The following is a 21,312-nucleotide window of genomic DNA, read 5'->3' as shown; positions in this document are numbered from 1 at the left end:
GTGTGTGTGTGTGTGTGTGTGTGTGTGTGTGTGTATATATGTATGTATTTTTTTTTTTTTTCCCTATATGTAGGATGCTGTTCATCTGTTTTCTGACGATAATAGTGAGTATCGCTATGCAGTTGTTCATAATGCCCTTCCTGACAGTAAACCACACCGTGTTCGTTCGCTTGCTCGTCGCCATGGTGGCAACAGGGAAATGTTTGATAAAGGTATATTAATTTTTTTTTCCCAGGTGTTAACAAGTTCCTTCATTATCCTCACATTTCTGTCCATCCACAAGTTGTTCATTCTATAGTACTAATGTAGTACAGGTTGAAACAACTTCTAGATGGAATTACCATAAAAATATGTGTATTTACACACATAGTTGATGTTCACCATAACTGATCCCTAAGGATCAGAGAAATAGTTTGTTATAATACATGATTCACTGTAGGGAAGTTACAATTAAAAGACTGAACTCTACCATTCCCAGGATTAAATAAAGACACATAAAGGTACTTATTTATGTAGATAACTAACTTCTCACCTCAAACTTTTTTCAGGTCTGTTGGGACCATCACTCGGCCCCACCTCATCATCACATTAATTAGTACTACATCCCCCCCACCTCAAATGCATTGCCAAGTTTCGAGTATTGGCAGTTGATAATTATAAAAGAATGATGAATATGGGGAGGAGACTGTAGCTGAGTTAAAACAAATGAAATGGTGAGAAATCATGTATTGATGACAAAACACAAAGAATTGGTAGGAACCATACATGAGGCACACAAAACAACAACATTGAAGGTGCAACAGTAACAGAAGACATAGGAAAGAAGAAAACCAGAGAAATACTTCTCTGGTTTTCTTGAAATTATAAAATAAAAACTAGAAATGACATTTAAATTTGCTACTTCAGTGTTTTGTTAGCTTAATATCCAGTGGCAGCTTGTACATAAGCACTGCAGCACCCCCAAGGAAAAAACAAAAAAATTAAATTTTGTTTGTGTTTATAAATAATAACAATGCTTACAACATTATATAAATGCAATACATCATGTTAAAGGTTACAGCATATGTTTCGACATTGATTGAATAGTTAATAATAGAAATTGTTCGATTAACGCTTTAGATTACAAAACAAATACACTGCGATCTAACATAGTGTCGGAATTATCATGTTCGGTCAGTTGTGGCTAAACTTGCCGATATTCGTTTGCACATGTCACTGCATGTAACAGATAAATTGTATGCTTGCACACATTATTTCTGCGAGATACGAAACTTTTATTATTGGTATGTTCATGGTGAGGGTGAAATATTTTTGGTAAATCTTACTTTATTCTGTTAAAATAACGTATAATTATTTATTTATTATAGATACAAGGCTGAATTATGACGAGTGTCACTATTGAAAATATGAAAACAAAGTGTTGCTACAAATAAATTGTATGCTTGCGTGCATTATTTCTGTGAGATACGAAACTTTTATTATTGGTGTGTGTTCGTAGTGAGGGTAAAATATTTTTGGTAAATCTTATTTTTATTAGTTTTCTTATTTTGTATATGCAGCACCCACACTTAAAATTTTTACTGTCTGACACTATTAATATCACTTGCAGTCTTGATAATGAACTAAATTTGTGTAGTCTACCATTAAAAATAACCTGAAAACTTTGGTAGTCAGTTGATTACCTCCAGATACAAAGGAAGTGGGGAGCACATAAGTGATGGACAGTGAGCCTGCATTAATAAGCCCAAGGGGTGAGGAAATGTGATTCACATGGCTATTATGAACAGGTCCACTTCCTAGTGATAGACATTTGACCTCATCCTCATTTTCCTTTTACCCTCTTTTACCTTGCAGTGTAGAGGGTTTTATTAATCATCAGACCTCAAACCATTCACAGGATAAGGTGGTCAGTGCTGCAAAGCAGGCCGGTTTACCTGCTCTGCAAGATGAAAAAACCCCAGGATAAACTGGGGGGAAAACCCTGCAGTCCACTCCCAAGATCGGCTAACTTGGCTATGGCTGAGAAAGATCCTTCAGTTCCTCACTGATGGGAATCGAACCTAGGACACTCCTTCCCCAGGCATATGGTTGTGAAGCGCATAGCCACTAGGCTAACCTCACGGACAAATGACATAAATTGATAATGTTCTCTTATTGCACATCCATCCATACTGGTGAAATATATCTATCATTTTATGCTTCTTATCCATGTTTTAATTGACTTGTGAACACAATTACCACTAGGGTGGTTAAAACTAAAGATTAACGAAATTTTGTAAAATGAAATGGTACCACACAAGCTTCATAATTAAAGGGATTTAAAAAATACTGTATTGTGTCACATTTCTTCAATTTAGAGTTTTAAGAGCACAGTATCAACTTATGCCAGCTGTGCATCATTACATCTTTGTCCATTCAGGAGTCTGACTTCAAACCAGCTGTGATAGTCACTTTCCTCCTTCCCTTAGACTGACTGATGCATGCTAGCAGCTTATCACTTGTGTATCCTCATTCTTTATAAATGGCTATGACCAATTATAAAGGTGACCGGCTGCTGATATTTTCAGGCTTTTTGATTTTAATGGTACAGACCCTACATATTTAGTTCGTTATGAAGATTTCAAGTCAGTGACAACAGTTTAAGCTAGTGTAACATTTCGAAGTTTAAAAGTTAATTCTGCATTTTATATTGTTATAGTTTTAATAGTAGCACATTAATGTTATTTGCATAATGTATCGTTCCTGTCATTTACTTTTACTCACTTCAGCTAACATTCACGATTCCCCCCCTCCCAGATTTATCACTTGTTAATAAAAGATCACGCTGTCTAGGCTACAAAATATTAGGTATTTCTTAGCCTTTGTTTTTAAGTCTTTTTTTTTTATCATGTTGTAGTGTTCTTTATAGTGTAGTAATCAGAATTCTAACTAACTTGCAATAGCATATATGTTTACTTTCACTTAAGTCCCACATTCACTTCCTCTTTTATTTTTTAGTTAAAAACACAAAATACAAATAATTTTATGCAGTACTTAATGTATTGTTACTACAAGCACTGTATTTTGTTGCATAATTTGTAAGGAAATTGAGTTTGCCATCATTCAAGTTTTGTTCTTTTACTGTTTACAGTAACAAGCTTAAAATGACAGTTCTGTGTGACTTTGACCTGGTATTTTATGTAGCAAACTGTAACACATCGTTTTTCTACAGTGGTGGTTGCTATAATGTACATCTGCTGTATATGTTTGCCCTTTATAGGAAAGCAAAACATAAATACAAATTCTCGAGTATGTGTGTGCGTGTGTAAATATCTCTCATATTTATTGTATGCTAGGAAGTTGTGATCCCTGAGACTATTGTATATAATTAATATTGGTGAATAAATTAGATTTGAATAACATATTACAAATTATTTAAGCAATAATTTAGAAAAGCCAACTTATTATGTACTTCATTATCACAAGCAAATCACTTAACTGGCAGTGGTATAACATCATTTGATGTTGAAGAAAATAATCATATGCAACTTATCAGTATACTGAAAAATATGATTTCATGCATGAATTTTTTGTATTGAGTATGTGTCTCCTATTTAACTTCGAGAATATTTTTATTTCATACTGTTCTCAGGGGCCTCTGTAGCTCAGTGAGTATAGATCGAAGCCCTTTGGTCGGAAAGAACTGGGTTCAGTTCCCGTCAGTGACGTGAGGAACCTTTATCGGGTCTTTTTTGACTAAAGGTGAGTTTAGGCAGTCTCATATGGAGGTAGGGAGTTTTTTCATCTGGAAACTTGGGTTTTTCGTCCCTAGAACAGGCAAACCAGCCCCATGAACATATGCTTCCACAGACATAGGACACCTCCAGGAATAAGGTGTAACCAATGTATTCCATAGAATTTCGGTTCCGAATACCTTCACAGTATAATCTAGGTCTACACATGAGCGTAGATTAGGATAGGACTGTTCTCAGAACTGGAGTGCCTGTTATTGTTCTTCCACTTATCCTTTCCTTTTGCACAACGTTTTCAGCTTCTGACAGATCCATGGTACTAAAGCAGGAGTGTACAAAATTACGATGGTGCACTGGTTTACTTGAAATTATATTAGCATCCTGGAGGATGGGGTTATATTGTCTTTGAAGAAGCCAGATATATTAAACCATAATTTTGTGTTAATCTCAGAATAAGATGGTATAGTATGATGCACTTTATATATTAACATATATTATAACCATGAGCTGTATAATTATTATTAAGAGAGATCTCCAGGGAGTCATGAGGGAGGCCTTTCTCATCGAGGTAGGCCATACTATTTGCAGCAGCTGTCATACCTGTTCTGTAATTCATTCATGCTACTTGCACACACAACATCCAAAGGCAATCCATTCCAATTACGCACTGCTCTGAGAATAAAATTAGCCCTTTTAGACAGCATTCATTCTCAATTTCCATGGCTGCCCTCATGTCCTTTCCCAACTCTGCATAAAATGGAAAATTCCATCTACTGAAATTCTGTATAACCCTTTCAGAAGTTTGTAAGTCTCAATTATATCACACCCTTTCTCTTGTTTGCTAGTGTCTTCAGCCTACAAATTCTCAATCTGTCTTTATAATCAGTATTCCACAATCCTGATATAATTTTTGACATCTTTGCACCCCCCCCCCCCCCCCCGTATCAGAATCACAATGGAAACCAGGACACCACACATCCTCATGAAGTCCAAGTGTAGTCTTAACAAGGCCTTGTGAAGAGGCAAAATGACTTCCTTATCTTTACATGTCAAGGTTCATTTCAGCATTGCCATTATTCTCTGTGTTGTATTCACAATCTTTGCTATATGACGCTGAAATTTTAACTTCCTGTCTACTAACACTCCAAGATCCCTAGCCCCATCACTTTCTACAAACATAATCCCATCAATTTAAATTAGATATGACATTGCATATCTAATTACACCAAAGTGCATAACCTTGCATTTATTAACATTGAAATGACAGTCATTTTTACTTGCCCACAATCCCAGCCTATTCAAATCATTCTGCAAGTACTGCATATCAGCAGCACTTCCCATCACCCCACCTATCTTTGCATCATCAGCAAATAGCTGTATGTCGCATGTCAATTCCTTCCCAATGTTAATGCACAGATTGAATAACAGTGGAACAAGGACTGATTCCTGAGGTACACCACCTGTTACCTTGAATCTTGTAGATTCACCTCCCCCATATACGACTTTTTGATATATCAGTCAACCATCATTTTATCCACAATCCAATCCCATATTTTCCAATTTATGCAACTGTCTTCCATGCTGTATTCTATCAAAAGCCTTAGCAAAATCCAGAAGTATCATAATGTATTCACTCCCTTTCTCTAACTCATTGGTAATATTATTATAGAATTTGAGCAAGTTGCTAAAACATGACCTTCCTTTAGTAGTCATGCTATTCATTGCAAAGTAGAGATTCTCTCTCAACCTATTTCTGAACCAACTTTTCCAAAATCTTCGCCACTACTCCTGAGATTGGTTGATCGTTGGATATGTCTATTTTTTTTCTCACCCTTGTGCAATGGGATTACCATACATTCTTTCCACTCCCTGTGGAATCTTCCCTGTTCTGAGACTCAAATTATATAACCCATAGTCAAGGGAATAGCCAGTTCAGCTGAACACACAATTATCACCCCTGCAATGATATCCCATCAGTTCTTATTGCTGAATTATTCAGTTTGTGCAACAGCTCTAGTACTTCCTCCTCATCCACATGAGTTTCCACAAAGTGAAGAGGTAGCAGTGAGTTCAGTGTTGCATACAACAGATTGATAGCTTTCAGCAAAATGGTTACTCATTAATTGAACAATCACTTCTGCATCAATCACCCTCATACCATCTGCATTCATTAGTTATTCTTTCTTTTACTTAAAGCATAACGATAGAATTCTTTTGTTGTTTTTATCTTGCAGAACCAGTTACTTTTCATACTCGGCTTTCTGTATAACACTTATAATTATCATAACTGACATCATGCCTATGCACACAATATTCCTTCCATATCAACTTTAACTTACAAATCTCTTGCTTAATTAGATTACACATCCATTTCACTCCTACTTTATTTATTCTTCAAACTCTGAGGACACATTCTGATATTGCATCATTTGAGTATTCTCATGCAGTGTCAATATCCTTCCCATCCAATAACTGATACCATGGTGTAGAACGCAGCATACCTCTCAGTTAATCATAATTTCCTGCTTTGTAGTTCAGCATGTAACCTTTTCTGAACGGAACATTCTTATACTCCTAGCATTCATGTATAGATATAATAAATTACTGCATGCTCTTTTGTATTGACTTGTCTGTGGTCTGTATGACACAGTTTGACAACTTGCAGATCTCTGTTCTTATCTAGTTCATTACTTACACAGACATCACTACACGTGCTTGATAGTTCTATCTGGACGAACATAAAATTGTTCTCTTTTCATAACCATTCCCATCATTAATACAGTTACTTAATATTGTTGCTCTTACACACACAGATTCTCATGATTCTTCCCATCAGAATTCAGTTTCCCTGCTTTTGTTAGTATATCAATAATTTTTCAGAACTCCTGATGCTAAATGCATTCAAGTGTAGGCTGTCCCTTTTATACAAAATCCAGTCATCCCTCAAACTCGCTCCACACATCCAAAAACTCGTATCCATTCCTTCTACACACCCTGTGTATCGAATCGTTTGCCATCATTGCCTTTTCATAATTCATTTCCATCATATCTAGGTAATATACTAAAGATTTTTACTTTATTACTCTTCACTTGCTTCAACAACTTTTTCATGTCCTCTTTCATACTGAATACAAATTCAGTATGAGAGAGGACATGAAAGTTAAATCATTGGTATCTACCAGAATTACTACCGCTTTTCTGTTTCTCAATTGCTTGTGTTATATTTTTAATTTTTGCACTGGGAAAACTTGATGTTATAACCCACTCATCAATAGCATATTTTATGATAGTCACCATACCAAATAACATCCTTTTTATAATCAACTTTACTTACCAGATTTTTGTTATTATGCGTTTAACTTTCCTGATTCCATGCTTTGTTTTCCATTTTGCTGCTGAGCTTTTTTTATTCTTCCTATGTTCCTCTAAATGCTGCTCGACTTTCTGTAGTTTCCTCTTCATCTGTTTAATAATCTGCTTTAACCTTGTAACCTCTGAGATCGATCTCAGAGGTTAAATTATTTTCAATATCCTCTTCAACATCATCTTTAGTGAACAAAACCTTGTTCACTACTTCGCTGTTTGGTTAGCGTTCTGTTTCTTCTGCATTTTATGTTGCCATTCTGCAGCTATACCCAATATTAAAATATCACAACAAAAATATGTTATAAAGACACTCTTCTTCTTCTTCTACGCGTTATTCCCGCTTCCTATGCAGGGTCTGCGTGTTACTTAGATGCGACTTCTTGTTAGTACTACTCCCAACTGACCCGTCGCCTGGTCTGCCGCTGGGGGGGGGGTATATTTTTGACTGTAGAGGCATATGTTCACGGGGCCGGTTTGCCTGCTTGCAGGATGAAAAACGCCAGATAAACTGGCGGAAAAAACCCTACTGACTGCGCCCAAGACCGGCTAACTTGGCTATGCCTGAGGAAGATCCTCAAATTCCTCACGTCTGCAACGGGAATCGAACCTGGGACACTCCTCCCAGGCATATGGTTGCGAAGCGCAAAGCCACTAGGCTAACCGCGCGGTATGTTATAAAGACACTAAATACTCTAAAAATACAAAAATCTACCTCTTCTTCTCTCTTCCATCATCTATGTGGATGATGATGAGGCCGAATGAACTCTTTCCAATTCTGTCTGTCCCAGGAGAGTCCGAACAATTCTGTCCAGTTTGGTGTCGCTTGTTGTGATTTGGTTTTCAGGTCCTCTTTTATTTTGTGTATCCATCTAATTCTGGACCGTCCTTTGAATCGTTTACCTTCCATTGTTGTATTCAGGGCTTTAGATGGTAGTCTTTCTGTTCCCATTCTGATCACATGGCCATACCATCGCAGTCTTCTTTCTTGGATTTTGTCATCATCATCATCAAATTCCTGTTATGTACCCTCAAGGGGTGTACAGGATATGATAGTACTACATGAAAAAATTACATCATTATTAATTTCCTATCTACAATTTTCCTCCAAATCAGTCTGTTACTTGTCAAGACTCCAACATTATCAGATCTTATATTTCTATCGTCTAAAGCACTTTGTACAGTATCAATCCACCTATATCTTGGTCTTCCTCTAGGTCGTTTTGCTGCCAACCTGGCAGAAAACACTTGTTTTGCTAATCTTTCCTCGCCCATTCTGTTTAAGTGACCATACCACCTGAGATTAGCTCTGCTAACACATTCCTGGATGCTGACAATTTTAAGTTCTTTCCTAATATCCTCGTTTTTAATATGATATTGCCATTGATGCCATCTGTTCACGCCTATAATCTTTCTCAGGACTCTCATATCTGTGGTCTCTAGTCTTTGGTCAAGTGTTTTACTTCTGACCCAGCTCTCAGATCCACAAGTTAAAACTGGTTTGAACACTGTCTTGTACACAGCTAATTTAGTGTTCCGACTAATTTCTTTCTTATTCCATATGAATTTATTCAATTGACTTCCCACCATACCAGCTTTGCTTATTCTGTTGTCTATTTCTATATTTAATTTACCATCTTCAGTAAAAATCGTGCCTAAGTAGCTGAAATGTTTTACTTGTTCCACAAGTTCTCCATTCACGACACAGTTGACATTTTCAATGATTCTGCCTATTTTCATTGTTTTGTCTTTTTATTGCTGACCTTCATACCATATCTATTACAACAGCAATTGAATTTAGTCAGAGAATCTTGCAGACTTGTAGCGGATTTATTTAGAAGTATAACATCGTTCGCATAAAGCAAAAAGCTGACATTAACATCTCCAATTTTGATATCAGGTTTAATACCACTTTCCTTCATAATGTGATCCATATAGATAATGAATAACAGAGGGGATAATGTACATCCTTGTCTCACCCCAGATTTAACATTAAACCATCTTCCTGTACTTCCTTCAATTCTAACTGCTGACTTACAACTCAAATAAAGACTAAGTATTGCTTGATATAATGCCCCATTGACACCATATAACTGCAGCGTATTGAATAGCTTCTCTCTTGGCACCTTGTCATATGCCTTTTCCAGATCGACAAAACTTAAATACAGATCTTTGTTATATTCCCATGCTTTCTCGACTATTTGTCGTAAAGTGAAGATCTGATCCTGACAGCCTCTATTTGGCCTGAATCCAGCTTGTTCTTCACCAAGCTTTTCTTCCACAATTCTTCTCAACCATTTCTCAAGTATACTTGCATAGATCTTGCCAGGAACACTCAGTAGGGAAATACCTCTGTAATTCTCACATGCAGTTTTATTTCCCTTTTTATACATAGGTACTATGAGAGCTCTACTCCAGTCATCGGGAATTCGTCCCTCTGTCCAGGCTTTCTGAACTATGCAGTGCAGCCACTGTAAGACTCTTATCCCACCATACTTCAGCATTTCTGGTCGAATATCATCTACTCCTGCTGCCTTTCCACATTTCAAGCCTTTGATGGCATTTTCTACTTCAAGTATGGATATGTATTCCTGACTGCATGCCTGGTCAGTGTTTTTTATCACAGTGCTGTCATCACTGCTTGTTTCATTTAGCAGTTTTTCAAAGTAATTACTCCATACTTCAAGGATATCTTTTTCTCCCATTTTCATGTCACCTTTATCATCTCTAATTCCTTTTATAGCACTCTTTCCTCCATTCTTAAGCTTCTTCAACAACCTCCAGAATATTTTGCCACCTTCTTGATATTTATTTTCTATATTCTTGCCAAAGTCCTCCCATGAGTTTTGTTTAGCTAGTTTTACACAGTGTTTAGCATTCTTGCATTTGTCTCTATATTCTCTAAGAGCACAAGCTGACTTATTTGACAGGAACTTTTGGTATGTTTTCTTCTTTTCCTTCACTGCCTCTTTAACTTCCTGTGTCCACCAGGGAGTTCTGATTTTTTTATCCTTACAGATAACCTCACCACATGCCTCTCTGGCAGAATCAATCAATGTTTTCTTCAGAGTTTGCCACTGAATCTCCAAGGTTTGATTCCTGTTCTCAAACTCTTTCATTTTGGATTGGATTTTGTCTGTTATTGTTATTTCTTGTTTTAGTCGGGTCTTTGTCTTTGTTTCTTAGTCGATCCAGCAGAGATACTCCAAGTAATCTTCTTAGCCAACCCATTTCAGTAACTAATAATTTTTTTTCTTCAGTCTTTTTAAGATTCCAGCATTCACTTCCATAGAGGAGAATTGGGAAGACCATTGTTTCATAGATTCTTACTTTTGTTACTTGTTTGATGTCTCTTCACTTCCATGTTTTGTTAAGTCGTCCAAAAGTTTGCGATGCTTGACTGATCGTCTGTTTATATCTTTAGTAATTTCACCGTCGTACTCAATAACTCCTCCAAGGTAGGTAAAGTTTTCTACCTGCTCTAGATTCTTAGTATCAGTTTCAATTTTCAGATTGGTGCTACTTTTTCCTATTTGCATAATTTTTGTTTTGTCTATATTTATGCTTAATCCAGATTTTATACACTCCTCTTTTATTTTATCAGAAATTTGCTGTAGATTTTCTTCTGTGCTTGCAAGTAATGCAATGTTGTCTGCAAATTTTAAATTTTTTACATTTTTCCCATATATTTTGATTCCGGAGTCTTCATTGTTTAAGGCCTTATTGGTTGCTTCTTCCAGTGTAAGATTGAACAGATCTGGTGACAGATTGCATCCCTGTCTCACTCCACTCTCTGTGTGGAAACCAGTTGGTTAAAGTGTCCTCCATTCGTACTGCACTTTCAGATTTCTCATGCAGATTCTTTATTATTCTTATTGTTTTGTTGGGAATTCCAAATTCTTCCATAGTTTTCCATAGTTCTCTTCTACGGATTGAATCAAATGTCTGAAGAAAGTCTATGAAATTTATGTAACAATTTTGGTTGTACTCTAGTGTCTTTTCTATTAGCTGTCTTAAGGCAAATAGTTGATCAATTGTGCTTCGTCCTGGTCTGAAACCTGCTTATTCTTCTCCTAGTGCTAGTTCTTCTCGTGGAAAGGCTTAGATGTTGGTTATGCATTTTTACTATTAAAATAAATAGTAAATACAAAAATAGTAAATATAAAAACTCCATATCCCCCCGTATTTATGGACTCCCAAAAATACATAAGGAAAATGTGCCATTACGTCCCATAGTGGATGGCATTGATTCCCCCACATACAAACTAGCTAAACATTTGGCCAAAGCTCTCACACACTATACTGACAACACACCTTCACACATAAAAAAACTCAGCCAACTTCAAAGCCAGCATAGAAAACCTTGCACTCAAACACACTGATGTAATGGTCAGTTTTTATGTCTCCTCCTTATTCACAAATGTCCCACTCAAAGAAGTAGAGCTAATTCAAGCTAAATTTCCTCCCGATATCAAAGCCCTATTTCAGTTCACAATGAACTCAGGCTATTTTGTTTGGCAAGGAAAATTCTACAAGCAAATAGAGGGGACTGCCATGGGTTCTCCACTCTCTACAGGCAGATACATTCACCAACATTCCCACCACTCTACCTCGCAACAATATGGAGTCATTAAGACACTATACAACAGGGCTAACCTTATCTGTTCAAATGACAATGCCCTAACCACAGAACTAAACCACATTCTCAAATTTCTCAGCCAATGGCTTCCCCCCCCCCAAAAAAAAAAAAGAATCAAAAATATTGAAACCAATAAACCACAACCCCCCTCACAACAATAAACATCACCATACCCTATATCAGAGGCATCTTGGAAAAAATTACAAAAATCCTAAAAAAAAACATGGCTTAACTTCTTGTTACAGACCATATAAAAAATTGGCATCCCTTATCCGCTCTACTAAAGCCCCCCCCCCCAACCCCCCAGACCTACCTGGTGTATACCAGGTCCCTTACAGCTGTAAGCTGTTCTACTTTGGCCAAACAGGCAGGACAGCTAATATCAGAATTTCAGAACACAAGGACTACATCCCGTTTCACCAATACAGCCACTCTGGTCTTGTAAACCATGCGCTGGATACCCACCATAGAATACGGTGGAAGAAAGCCACGATAATACACCGTAGTAAATTCAAATACGAAAGGCTTTTCATGGAATCAGCTTCAGCCCTAAGAAACAATCCAAACTTCAACAAATTTGGGAACCCTACATCGGAAGACCTTCAGCCCAATCGCCCAAGAATACCAACATTGCCCACTAGGGGGCACTCTCAGGACTTTTAGGAGAAAGAATAGCTTCCTGCTTTGCCCTCATTTACTGTTTGTTGTGCATGTGTCTTGTTTTTAAGTTCCTGTGAAAATGGCAACGTGACATTGCCAAAATATTGGAAGTGTATTATAATTTATTTTAATGTATATCCTAGTATACGTTATAATTTCCTTAAGCTATTTACTAAAAAAGTGCTAATTCTGTATATGGCTTAATTTGTTTTTGGAGTACTTTCGTAAAAACCTTACTTGGAATACTGAGGAGGCTAATGCCACTGTAATTATTGCATTCGTTTTATCTCCTTTTTTGTATATAGGGGCTATAACTGATTTAGTCCAATCAGTAGGCACTGCTTCGTGCCTAGTGATTGTAGATCCTTTTGCAGATCCTTTCAAATAATGTTTTTAACAGTTCCAAAAGTTGTTCCTTTCCTGCTTTTCAGAATTCTGCGTGTATTTGATCTGCCAGGTGCGTTCCTAGTTTTGAGTTTTTCTATGTTGTGTGCTATTATTTCTTTGGTAAAGATATTTGTTTCCTCTTCCATTTCAGTAGCTGGAATTGTAATATTTCTTTTAGTTACATGGTGATCATCATTCATTTTAAATAAAATTAGTAAATAGATCGTATAAAACAATTGTAAATAGAATTTTGCTTGATGTAATTTTTTTTTTCCACTAGAGGTCACGCCAGTAGAATAATATGTGATCAAATCATTGTTTCTTTAGCTTACAGTTAATAATGTAACCCAGCTTGTCTTGCATATTGATGTATGCTCCAGATGATGATCTTGATGTGAAGATCGAAATGTCGGGATAAGAAAAGTTTTTTTTTTTTTTATATAACACGGTTGTAAATTCCATAAATTTTTAAAAGGAATAGTAATATCCTGGGAGCTGTTTTTATTACATAAATCTCTGAAGTATTCTTCTCATCTGGCTATTCTTTTCGTTTTACTTTCAGATAGTTGTACCTCTTTGAATAACGATTTTTGATCATTATAATTTTTGTTGTCCATGTCTTACTAATTTGGTCTATTTGTTTATATAATCCATGAAGGTTATTTTCTTTTGATAGCTTCTCTGCCATAAATTATTTAGTTTAATCCTTTATCCAAGTGTAAGCAAACAAAGTTTGCGCCTGAAAATGTCTTCAGGACTGAGGTAAGTAAGGTAGTGCAACTCCGAGCAAAGGTGGACCAAGCTCTCATCACTCCTTGTCTCAGTATCTCCCATAATGCAAAGCACATCTCCTTGCAGACATGTATACTGCTATGCATTAAGGGAAAGGCCATTACCCAGACTGGTTTCAACCTTTATTGAGGTCTCGTCAGTGGTCTCATCTCGGCAGACCCAAATGTGGAGATATAAAAATAAAAAAATAAACTTCCAGCTTCTCTGCCATTTTGCATTTTTCTTCTAACCAATATCTCTTTTAACTAGTTTTCTAATTTCTCTGGTTAATCTATTATATTCATTTCTGTTATAGTTTTGTTTTAGTTTCATGCTTTTCCTTTGATCGCTTAACCTTTTTACTTCATTCGAGATCCACTCCTTTTTACTTTCTCTTTCTTTGTAACCTATTGTATTTTCTGCTGATTTTAATATTATTTCCTTTAATTTGCACCAATGTTCTTCGATGTTTATATTCTGATTTGGTAGTTCCTTCAGGTTTTTATCTAGTTCTAGTTGATATTTTCATAGAATATTGTTGTCTTGTAGTTTTTTTACATTCAGTCTCCTTTGGACTCTAAAAGTGCTTTCATATTTTAACTTTATTCTTAGGTTTGCTAATATTAGCTTATGGTCTGATCCACAATCTGCAGAAAAGGATCTGCAATTTAGGATACTTGATTTCCATCTTTGGTTTACAATAATATAGTCTATCATATTCTTGGTTTGTCTGTCTGGTGATATCAATGTCCATTTTCTTTGGGGTTTTGGATGTTTAAAGAGAGTGTTGGTTATTGTTAGTCTGTTATTTAACCAGAAGTTTAGCAGTCTGTCGCCACGTTCATTGCTTTCTCCATACCCGAACTTTCCGATTACTCTTGGCCAGGTATCCCAGTCTTTGCCTACTTTTGCTTTTAAGTCCCCCATTACAATTAGGAAATCTTGACTTGATGTCTGCTGTACTGCTTTTTGCAAATCTATATAGAACTCCTCAATATCTTCTTCTGATATGATGTCGAAGTTGGTGAATATATTTGAATAATAGTCAGTGATCCCATTGATGTTTTAAATCTTGCTTTAATTATCCTAGGTGAGATAGAATTGTAAGACAATAGAGAGTTTTGAGCCTTTGGTTTTAATATAAGTTCTACTCCTTCTTGGTGTTTTTGTCCTCCCTGCCTGTAGTTAAGATTTTGTACTGTCCGTGGTGGAATTCTCCTTTTCCAGTCCATCTGGTTTCACAGAGTCCAATCACTTCCCATCGGTAGTTGTCTACTTCATGCAGTAGTATTTCCAATGCTCCTTCTGGTGAAGAGTTCTTACATTCGATGTTCCTATGCTTGTTATGCTTTTTCCTGTCTACTAAGTGATGTTTTGTTCCAATAGCATATTTTTTGCCTTCACTATCTTGGATCCCTAATAGTGGGTGCAACTCTTGTTTGACCGGCAGCGGTCGAGCCGGTATGTATCTTTAGGTTGGTTCAAGTTCATGCAGTTTCGATGGTTAAGTTTCGTGAAGTGTCAACCACCACTCCTTGACTTGAATTCAGCTGCTCCTAACATGCAGTACAGACACTGTTTGCAGCCGATTCACCAAATACATTCGCCACTTGAGATTGCCATATCTGGCTACCCTCACTTAGTTTAGCCTGTGGATGGACACAGTTTACCGGGTTGTGGCCGCTACCAGTTTACACTAGCTTCCTGGAGCCTCACTGGACACCCAACTCATAAGAGAGAGTTGGGTGTCCAGTGAGAACCAATCCATCTGAACCACAATTACGTGCAACCGTCCAAGTGGAGAGGTACTATCTCTCCTCGACACCTCATACACCTGAAAATCTACCTAATAATAAAACTCTAATTTTCTTAGGAAAAAAAACACAATAAAACAGAAATCACCAATTTAGTATGAGCACTAAATTACACCGACCACTCACAATATAACCTCACATAATGTAACCTCAAACTAGATCTACGAAGTATAAGATACTTTTTTTTAAAGGCTTCTGTGACACAAAATTACAGCTTAATGAATTTTGTTTCTTGAAGGATGACAAGTATATGTTTCACAATGCACTATGCACTGCACATTTTTTAATCATTAATGCCACATTAGAAATAGTCACAAATCAAACATCATATGCTAGAGAGAAGTATCAGGTAAGCTTCTTGCATCTTTAGCCATATAAATTAAAACTACACCTCAAACAATACAGTTCTCAAAAAAAAAAAAAAAAAAAACTTGCCCTCTGAGATTTTCTGGACTATTCTACTAGATCTCTTCTATGTAACTGTTTTAAGTGATATGCATATTTACTTTTTGTAGTAAACTGCTAAGAATCAAACCACTTCTTAATGAACTAAAAGGATATCTTCTCAGTGATTGCATGGTGATTGTGGATATGTTATATATGTGACCTGCCAGGAGTTAAATATAGCTGCTGTATTAATTTGAGGTACACCTACAAAATCTTTGTATGAAATGCTTCCTTTTAATGGTTGAATAATATAAAAAAAGATAATACTTGTCTCTGCTAAGTACAGTCTCTTGTTTACTGCTTAAAGTAGCTCTGTGTTTCAGAAATAATGCAACATTCAGTCTTTTTGGTGTTCACATTCAAGATCTTTTCTTAATTATTAAAAATTTAAATTAGCTCTTGTAGTATTATCAAATTCCTGATATGTATCCTAAGGGGGGTATTCAGGCTACTATGATAGCCCTAAATGAATAAGTTTACATTATTATTAATCCACCAACAATTTTCTTCCAAATTAGTCTGTTACATGTGAGCACTCCAATATTGTTGTAACTAACATGTCATGCTCTTGTGGCACTTCTGACTTCTGAATCAATCCATCTAAACATTGGTCTTCCTCAGAGCCTCTTTCCCCACCATCTGGGAATCAATCACCTGTTCTGCTAACTTTTCTTCACCCATTCTTGAATGCTAACAATTGCAAGTAATTTTTACAGGTAATCCTTGTATAACACAGATGTTAGGTTCCATAGAAATGCCGCGTTATATAAATCACGTTATGCGAGACTCAGATCAGATAGAAAAAGTAGGGTTATGTTCTGATATATATATTTTTTAAATTATATAAACAATAATCATATATCCAACAAAACTTCAGGTAATTCATGTAAGTTAAGAAAACATAAACTATGAAACAAATACGTAGTATAAACTTATAAAAATTATGAATCGTACGTAAACTTTATTAAACTTTATTGCACGTAATGCATAAATGTTTTAGGCAAAATAAAATAAAGTGCATATTTTTAATCTTCATCACTGTCTCCAAAACTAAAAGAAGAACATAGATGTTCTTTATTTATGAGTGGCTGGACATCATCGTCACTTGAAATCTCTTGGATATCATTTGTATAATTCTCATTGCATACTTCAGCTGGTTTAGTCATCAAGAAGTCAGTAATAAGACCTTGCTTACTACTATGTTGAAAATATTTATTAAGTTCATAATATGGAGCTAAACAAAAATCCAATTGTCTCGTGAATTTTCCAGAGCGCTCCATTGAGGGATCATTATCCGTAAAATAACTTCCTAACTTTCTTGCCAAGTCTAGTCCTTCTGCTAATTTCTTTAAACTGAATTCTTTAACGGATTCATCATAATCAGAATCTTCGGCAGAATCCCCCCCCCCCATTTGGTTTGATGTCATCTATTAATTGTACCAGTTACTCCTCATTTAAATCTATTTCCCCATCAACTAAATTCACTAATTTCGTTTTCGACCATCGCAAAAGCCCTCTAAGTGGCCATTACTATAAAAATAATTTTTTTACATAAAAAAAAGCATTTCGTATTGTATATAACTCATCAAAAAATAAAGTGCTCAGCTTGAGATTAACATACATGATTTTTAAAGACAATTTTCAACAATAAACACTTTATATGGTAAACAATTGACGTACTTGCATGCTAAAGGGTATTTCCCTTAATATAAATTCGCTACTTATAACTACATGCGTGATATGGGCAGACGCAAATTTAATGAAGATAAAATTTGATTTTTAAGTTTCGCGGTGAAAAATATATGAAAAGATAAAGGTTTACTACAGTTTGTAGACCGCGTTATAACAAAACCACGTTGAACAAGGGTTACTACAATTTGTAAACCGCGTTATATGAGGGTTACCTGTATAATATGATTCTGCCATTGATATCATCTGTTCATTCCGTTAATCTTAGAACTCTCATATCTGTGATTTCTAGTCTTTGATCAAGTGCTTTATTTCTTTAATTATGTTTGATCAAGTGCTTTATTTCTTTAGTTATGGATCTGAGACCCAGCTCTCAGATCCATAACTTAAAATTAGTTTGAGCATTGTCCTTCATACTGTTGGCTTGGTGTTTTGGCTAATTTCTCTCTTATTCTATATAAATTTATAATTTATTCAGCTGGCTACCCACCATACCAGCTTTGCTTATTTTGTTGTTTATTTCCAGATTTAACCTGCCATCTTTACTAAAAACTGTGCCTAAATAGCTGAAATATATTATTTGTTGTATAGGTTCCACATTGAGAAAACAGCTGAAGTTTTCTATGTTCTTGCCTATTTTTTTTATAGTTTTGGTTTTTTTGATACTGATTTTTGTGTCAAATTTGTTACAGCTATTATATGGTTTAGTTAGAGAACTCTTGGAGAATTGCACTGAATATGTTTAGTATATATCATTTGCATGAAGCAAAGGGCTTAGTTTGATATATCTGATTTTCATATCAGGTTTAATGCCACTAATCTTTCATAATTCAATCCATTTAGATGATGAACAAGAGGGAGGTAATGTGCATACTTGTCTTAGTCCTGTATTTCCTTCAATTCTAACTGCTGACTTGCAACTGTAAACATAGACTGTGTATTGATCTGTATAATGTTCTATTCACCCCAGTAGTGTTTTGAAAAGCTATTCTCTGAGCTAAATAAATATATACATATACATATATACAGGGTGTTCGGGATAAATTTGACATATTTATAATTAATTATATTTTTCCGTAAGTTACATGTATTAACACACACTTCTCTTCATTTAAAAGTTTGGACCCTTCTTCATTCATATACAAGATGTCAGAAAGGATGGATAGCTGGAACCCACCTGAATCATGGAAGAGAATAACTTGTATCATGATGATTCGTGCCCGCCATCAAAATAAGGATATTACGACTGCTGCCCAATGCTCCCTGAATACAGTAAAAACAATCAGGCATGAACTAGAGACTTGCAATGGTGACTACAAGGATGTAGCAAGAAGAAAGATCCCTAGCAGACGATCTGATTGCGTTCGTACAGCAGAATTCCTCGCAAATCTGCAGGAACAGGTGTTGAAGAACCCTGGCATTGGAATTCGGGCTTTGTTCGTGGAGTTGCTAACTGTAGTCAAGCCCTGGATAACAAGGGTAGCCAATGGTAGGCCGTATGTATGGCAGCAGGATTCGGCCCCTTGCCACACCTCTGGGAAAAGTCAAAAATGGTTGTCTGAAAATTTCTACGACTTCACCAGTCCAAATGTTTGGCCTCCAAACTCCCCAGACCTTAACCCCATGGATTATTTTGTATGGGGCGCAGTTGAAAAAGACACCAATCGCACTTCCAGTAATACAAAAGCCCAGTTAATGGATAAAATTAAAACAGTTTTTGCGGCCCTTCCCAGGGAGACTGTAGCATCAGCTTGTTCGAGGTTCCGAAGCAGAATTGAAGCTGTGATCGATGCTAATGGTGGTTATTTTGAGTAAATCTTGTTGATAGTATTGTAATTAACTCTGCCTGTAATGTTTTTTTGTCAATTCATTAAATTTAATAGATACAAAGAAGATTTTCTTTTTCCTTACGAAACTGTCAAATTTATCCTGAACACCCTGTGTGTGTGTATAAATATATATATATATATATATATGCAATTTATTTTACACTTTAATGATTAACCTTTTCTTCAGTGAAAGCATAATGCTATATGCCTTTTCCAGATACACAAAACTTAAGTACTGGTCCTTGTCATATTCCCATACTTTCTCAAACATTTTTGTAAAGTGAAAATCTGATCTTGACAACCTCTGTTTGGCCTAACATCAGCTTGTTCTTCTCCATGTGTCTCATCTATAATTTTTCCCAACCTCTTTTCAAGCATGCCTGCATAAATCTCATTTGGACATTTAGTAGGGAAATTCCTCCGTCATTCTCACCAGTGGCGGCTCGTGGCTTCAGATCATGGGGAGTGGGGGGGGGGGGGTGCTGTAACTTTAAAAATATACATACACACTGTAAGTACAGTGTATACATGTTTGGATAAAATATCAAAATTATGGTAAAAATTAAACATGGAAAAAATATTTTTATTATCGATAAAATACAGTTTGGTATAATTCAAAATTACTTAAAAATAAAATATATTTTTCTTGTTTTGTTTCATGAAAAAATATTGTTCGTTATCGATAAAATTATACAGTTTAGTATAATTCAAAATTACTTAAAAATAAAATATATTCTTCTTGTTTTGTTTCATGAAAAAATATTGTTCATTATTAATAAAATTATACAGTTTAGTATAATTCAAAAGTACTTAAAAATAAAATCCATTCCTTTAATTGTAATTAAAGGAATGGATTTACAATTTTTGGACATTACAATTAAATCCTTTAATTATAATGTTCAAATATTTAAAGAGACGGAGTAAACACGATAAGCACTGTGAACACTCTACTACTGGTGCAAACTGCATATAAATAACAGTGGAACTGCACAACGGACAGTGCTGCATTACGCTAATAGCTCGCATCTCACTATGACGTGCATATGCTGGTGCGTGTAGCAATATGACACTGTGGTAAACACAGTGCCGCTAGCGTCCTTCACCCTCCTAAGTGCTACAAGATGGATTATTTTTTTTATACAATATAGGATTGTTGATGATAAAATTAAATATTACAATCAAATATTAATAAATATATTTATATTTTGAAGAAAAATTGAGGATGCTGCAGTTCTGCAGTGCCTATACACGAGCTGGCCCTGATTCTCACATTCAGCTTTATTCCTTTTTGTGGATGGGAACAGAGCTCTACTCCAATCAGCTGGACTTTGATCTTCTGACCAGGCCCTCCGAATTATGCAGTATAGCACTGCAAAACTTTTATACCCCCATATTTAAGTATTTAAATATTGTCTGTTCCATCTCCTTCATGCATTGCACATTTTTATGGGTTTTTTCTACCTCATGTGTCGATATGTACTCTTGTTTGCATTCCTCTTGAAAATTTTCTACTGTTCTGGGTCTGCCTGTTTCGTTTAACAGCCTTTCATAGTAATTATTCCAGACATGTAGGATATCATTATCCTTACTTCTATAGCTATCCACAAAATTTACCAATAATCATTACATTTGGGGTTCATAATTTCCATAAATTCATTTACTGTTTATATGTATATTTGTGTACAATATGCTGAAATGAGTATGAAATACCTCCTGTTTTAGAATGAAGTATATAAATATTGGTGTTTATACTCTTGACGTAACGTGTGGTCTGCACCACTGTATAAGTCAAATGGATATAACCTTAGAATTTACTTGACGTCTGTATATTGTCAGGGGACAGGAACTTATATTGACTTCAAAAGTGGTATCACAGGCTGTTATGTCACATAATTTTGTAATATTGGTAAAATATATGTTGCTGCTCAAAAATCAAATCATCTAGGCAACATTATTAGATGGAAATATAAAATTAACTTTGC

General features: G+C 35.6%; 1 protein-coding gene across 11 annotated transcripts in view; it reads left to right on the top strand.

Annotated features, from left to right (window-relative positions):
• RhoGAPp190 (Rho GTPase-activating protein 190) overlaps positions 1-21,312 on the top strand; it is a 723,033-nt gene that overhangs the window by 485,075 nt on the left and 216,646 nt on the right. For all 11 annotated transcript variants that reach the window (XM_090410500.1, XM_090410505.1, XM_090410503.1 and 8 more), the window contains one exon: positions 74-212. In XM_090410500.1, coding sequence (XP_090266626.1) covers positions 74-212 — 139 coding nt within the window. The remainder of the gene's footprint in view (positions 1-73; positions 213-21,312) is intronic.

The sequence above is a fragment of the Typopeltis vanoorti genome, chromosome 20, assembly GCF_054136105.1.
Source record: "Typopeltis vanoorti isolate ZY-2024b chromosome 20, IOZ_Tvanoo_1.0, whole genome shotgun sequence".
NCBI lineage: Eukaryota > Metazoa > Arthropoda > Arachnida > Uropygi > Thelyphonidae > Typopeltis > Typopeltis vanoorti.
Note: the sequence above shows the minus strand (reverse complement) of the source record. Positions and strands in the feature narration are given on the sequence as shown.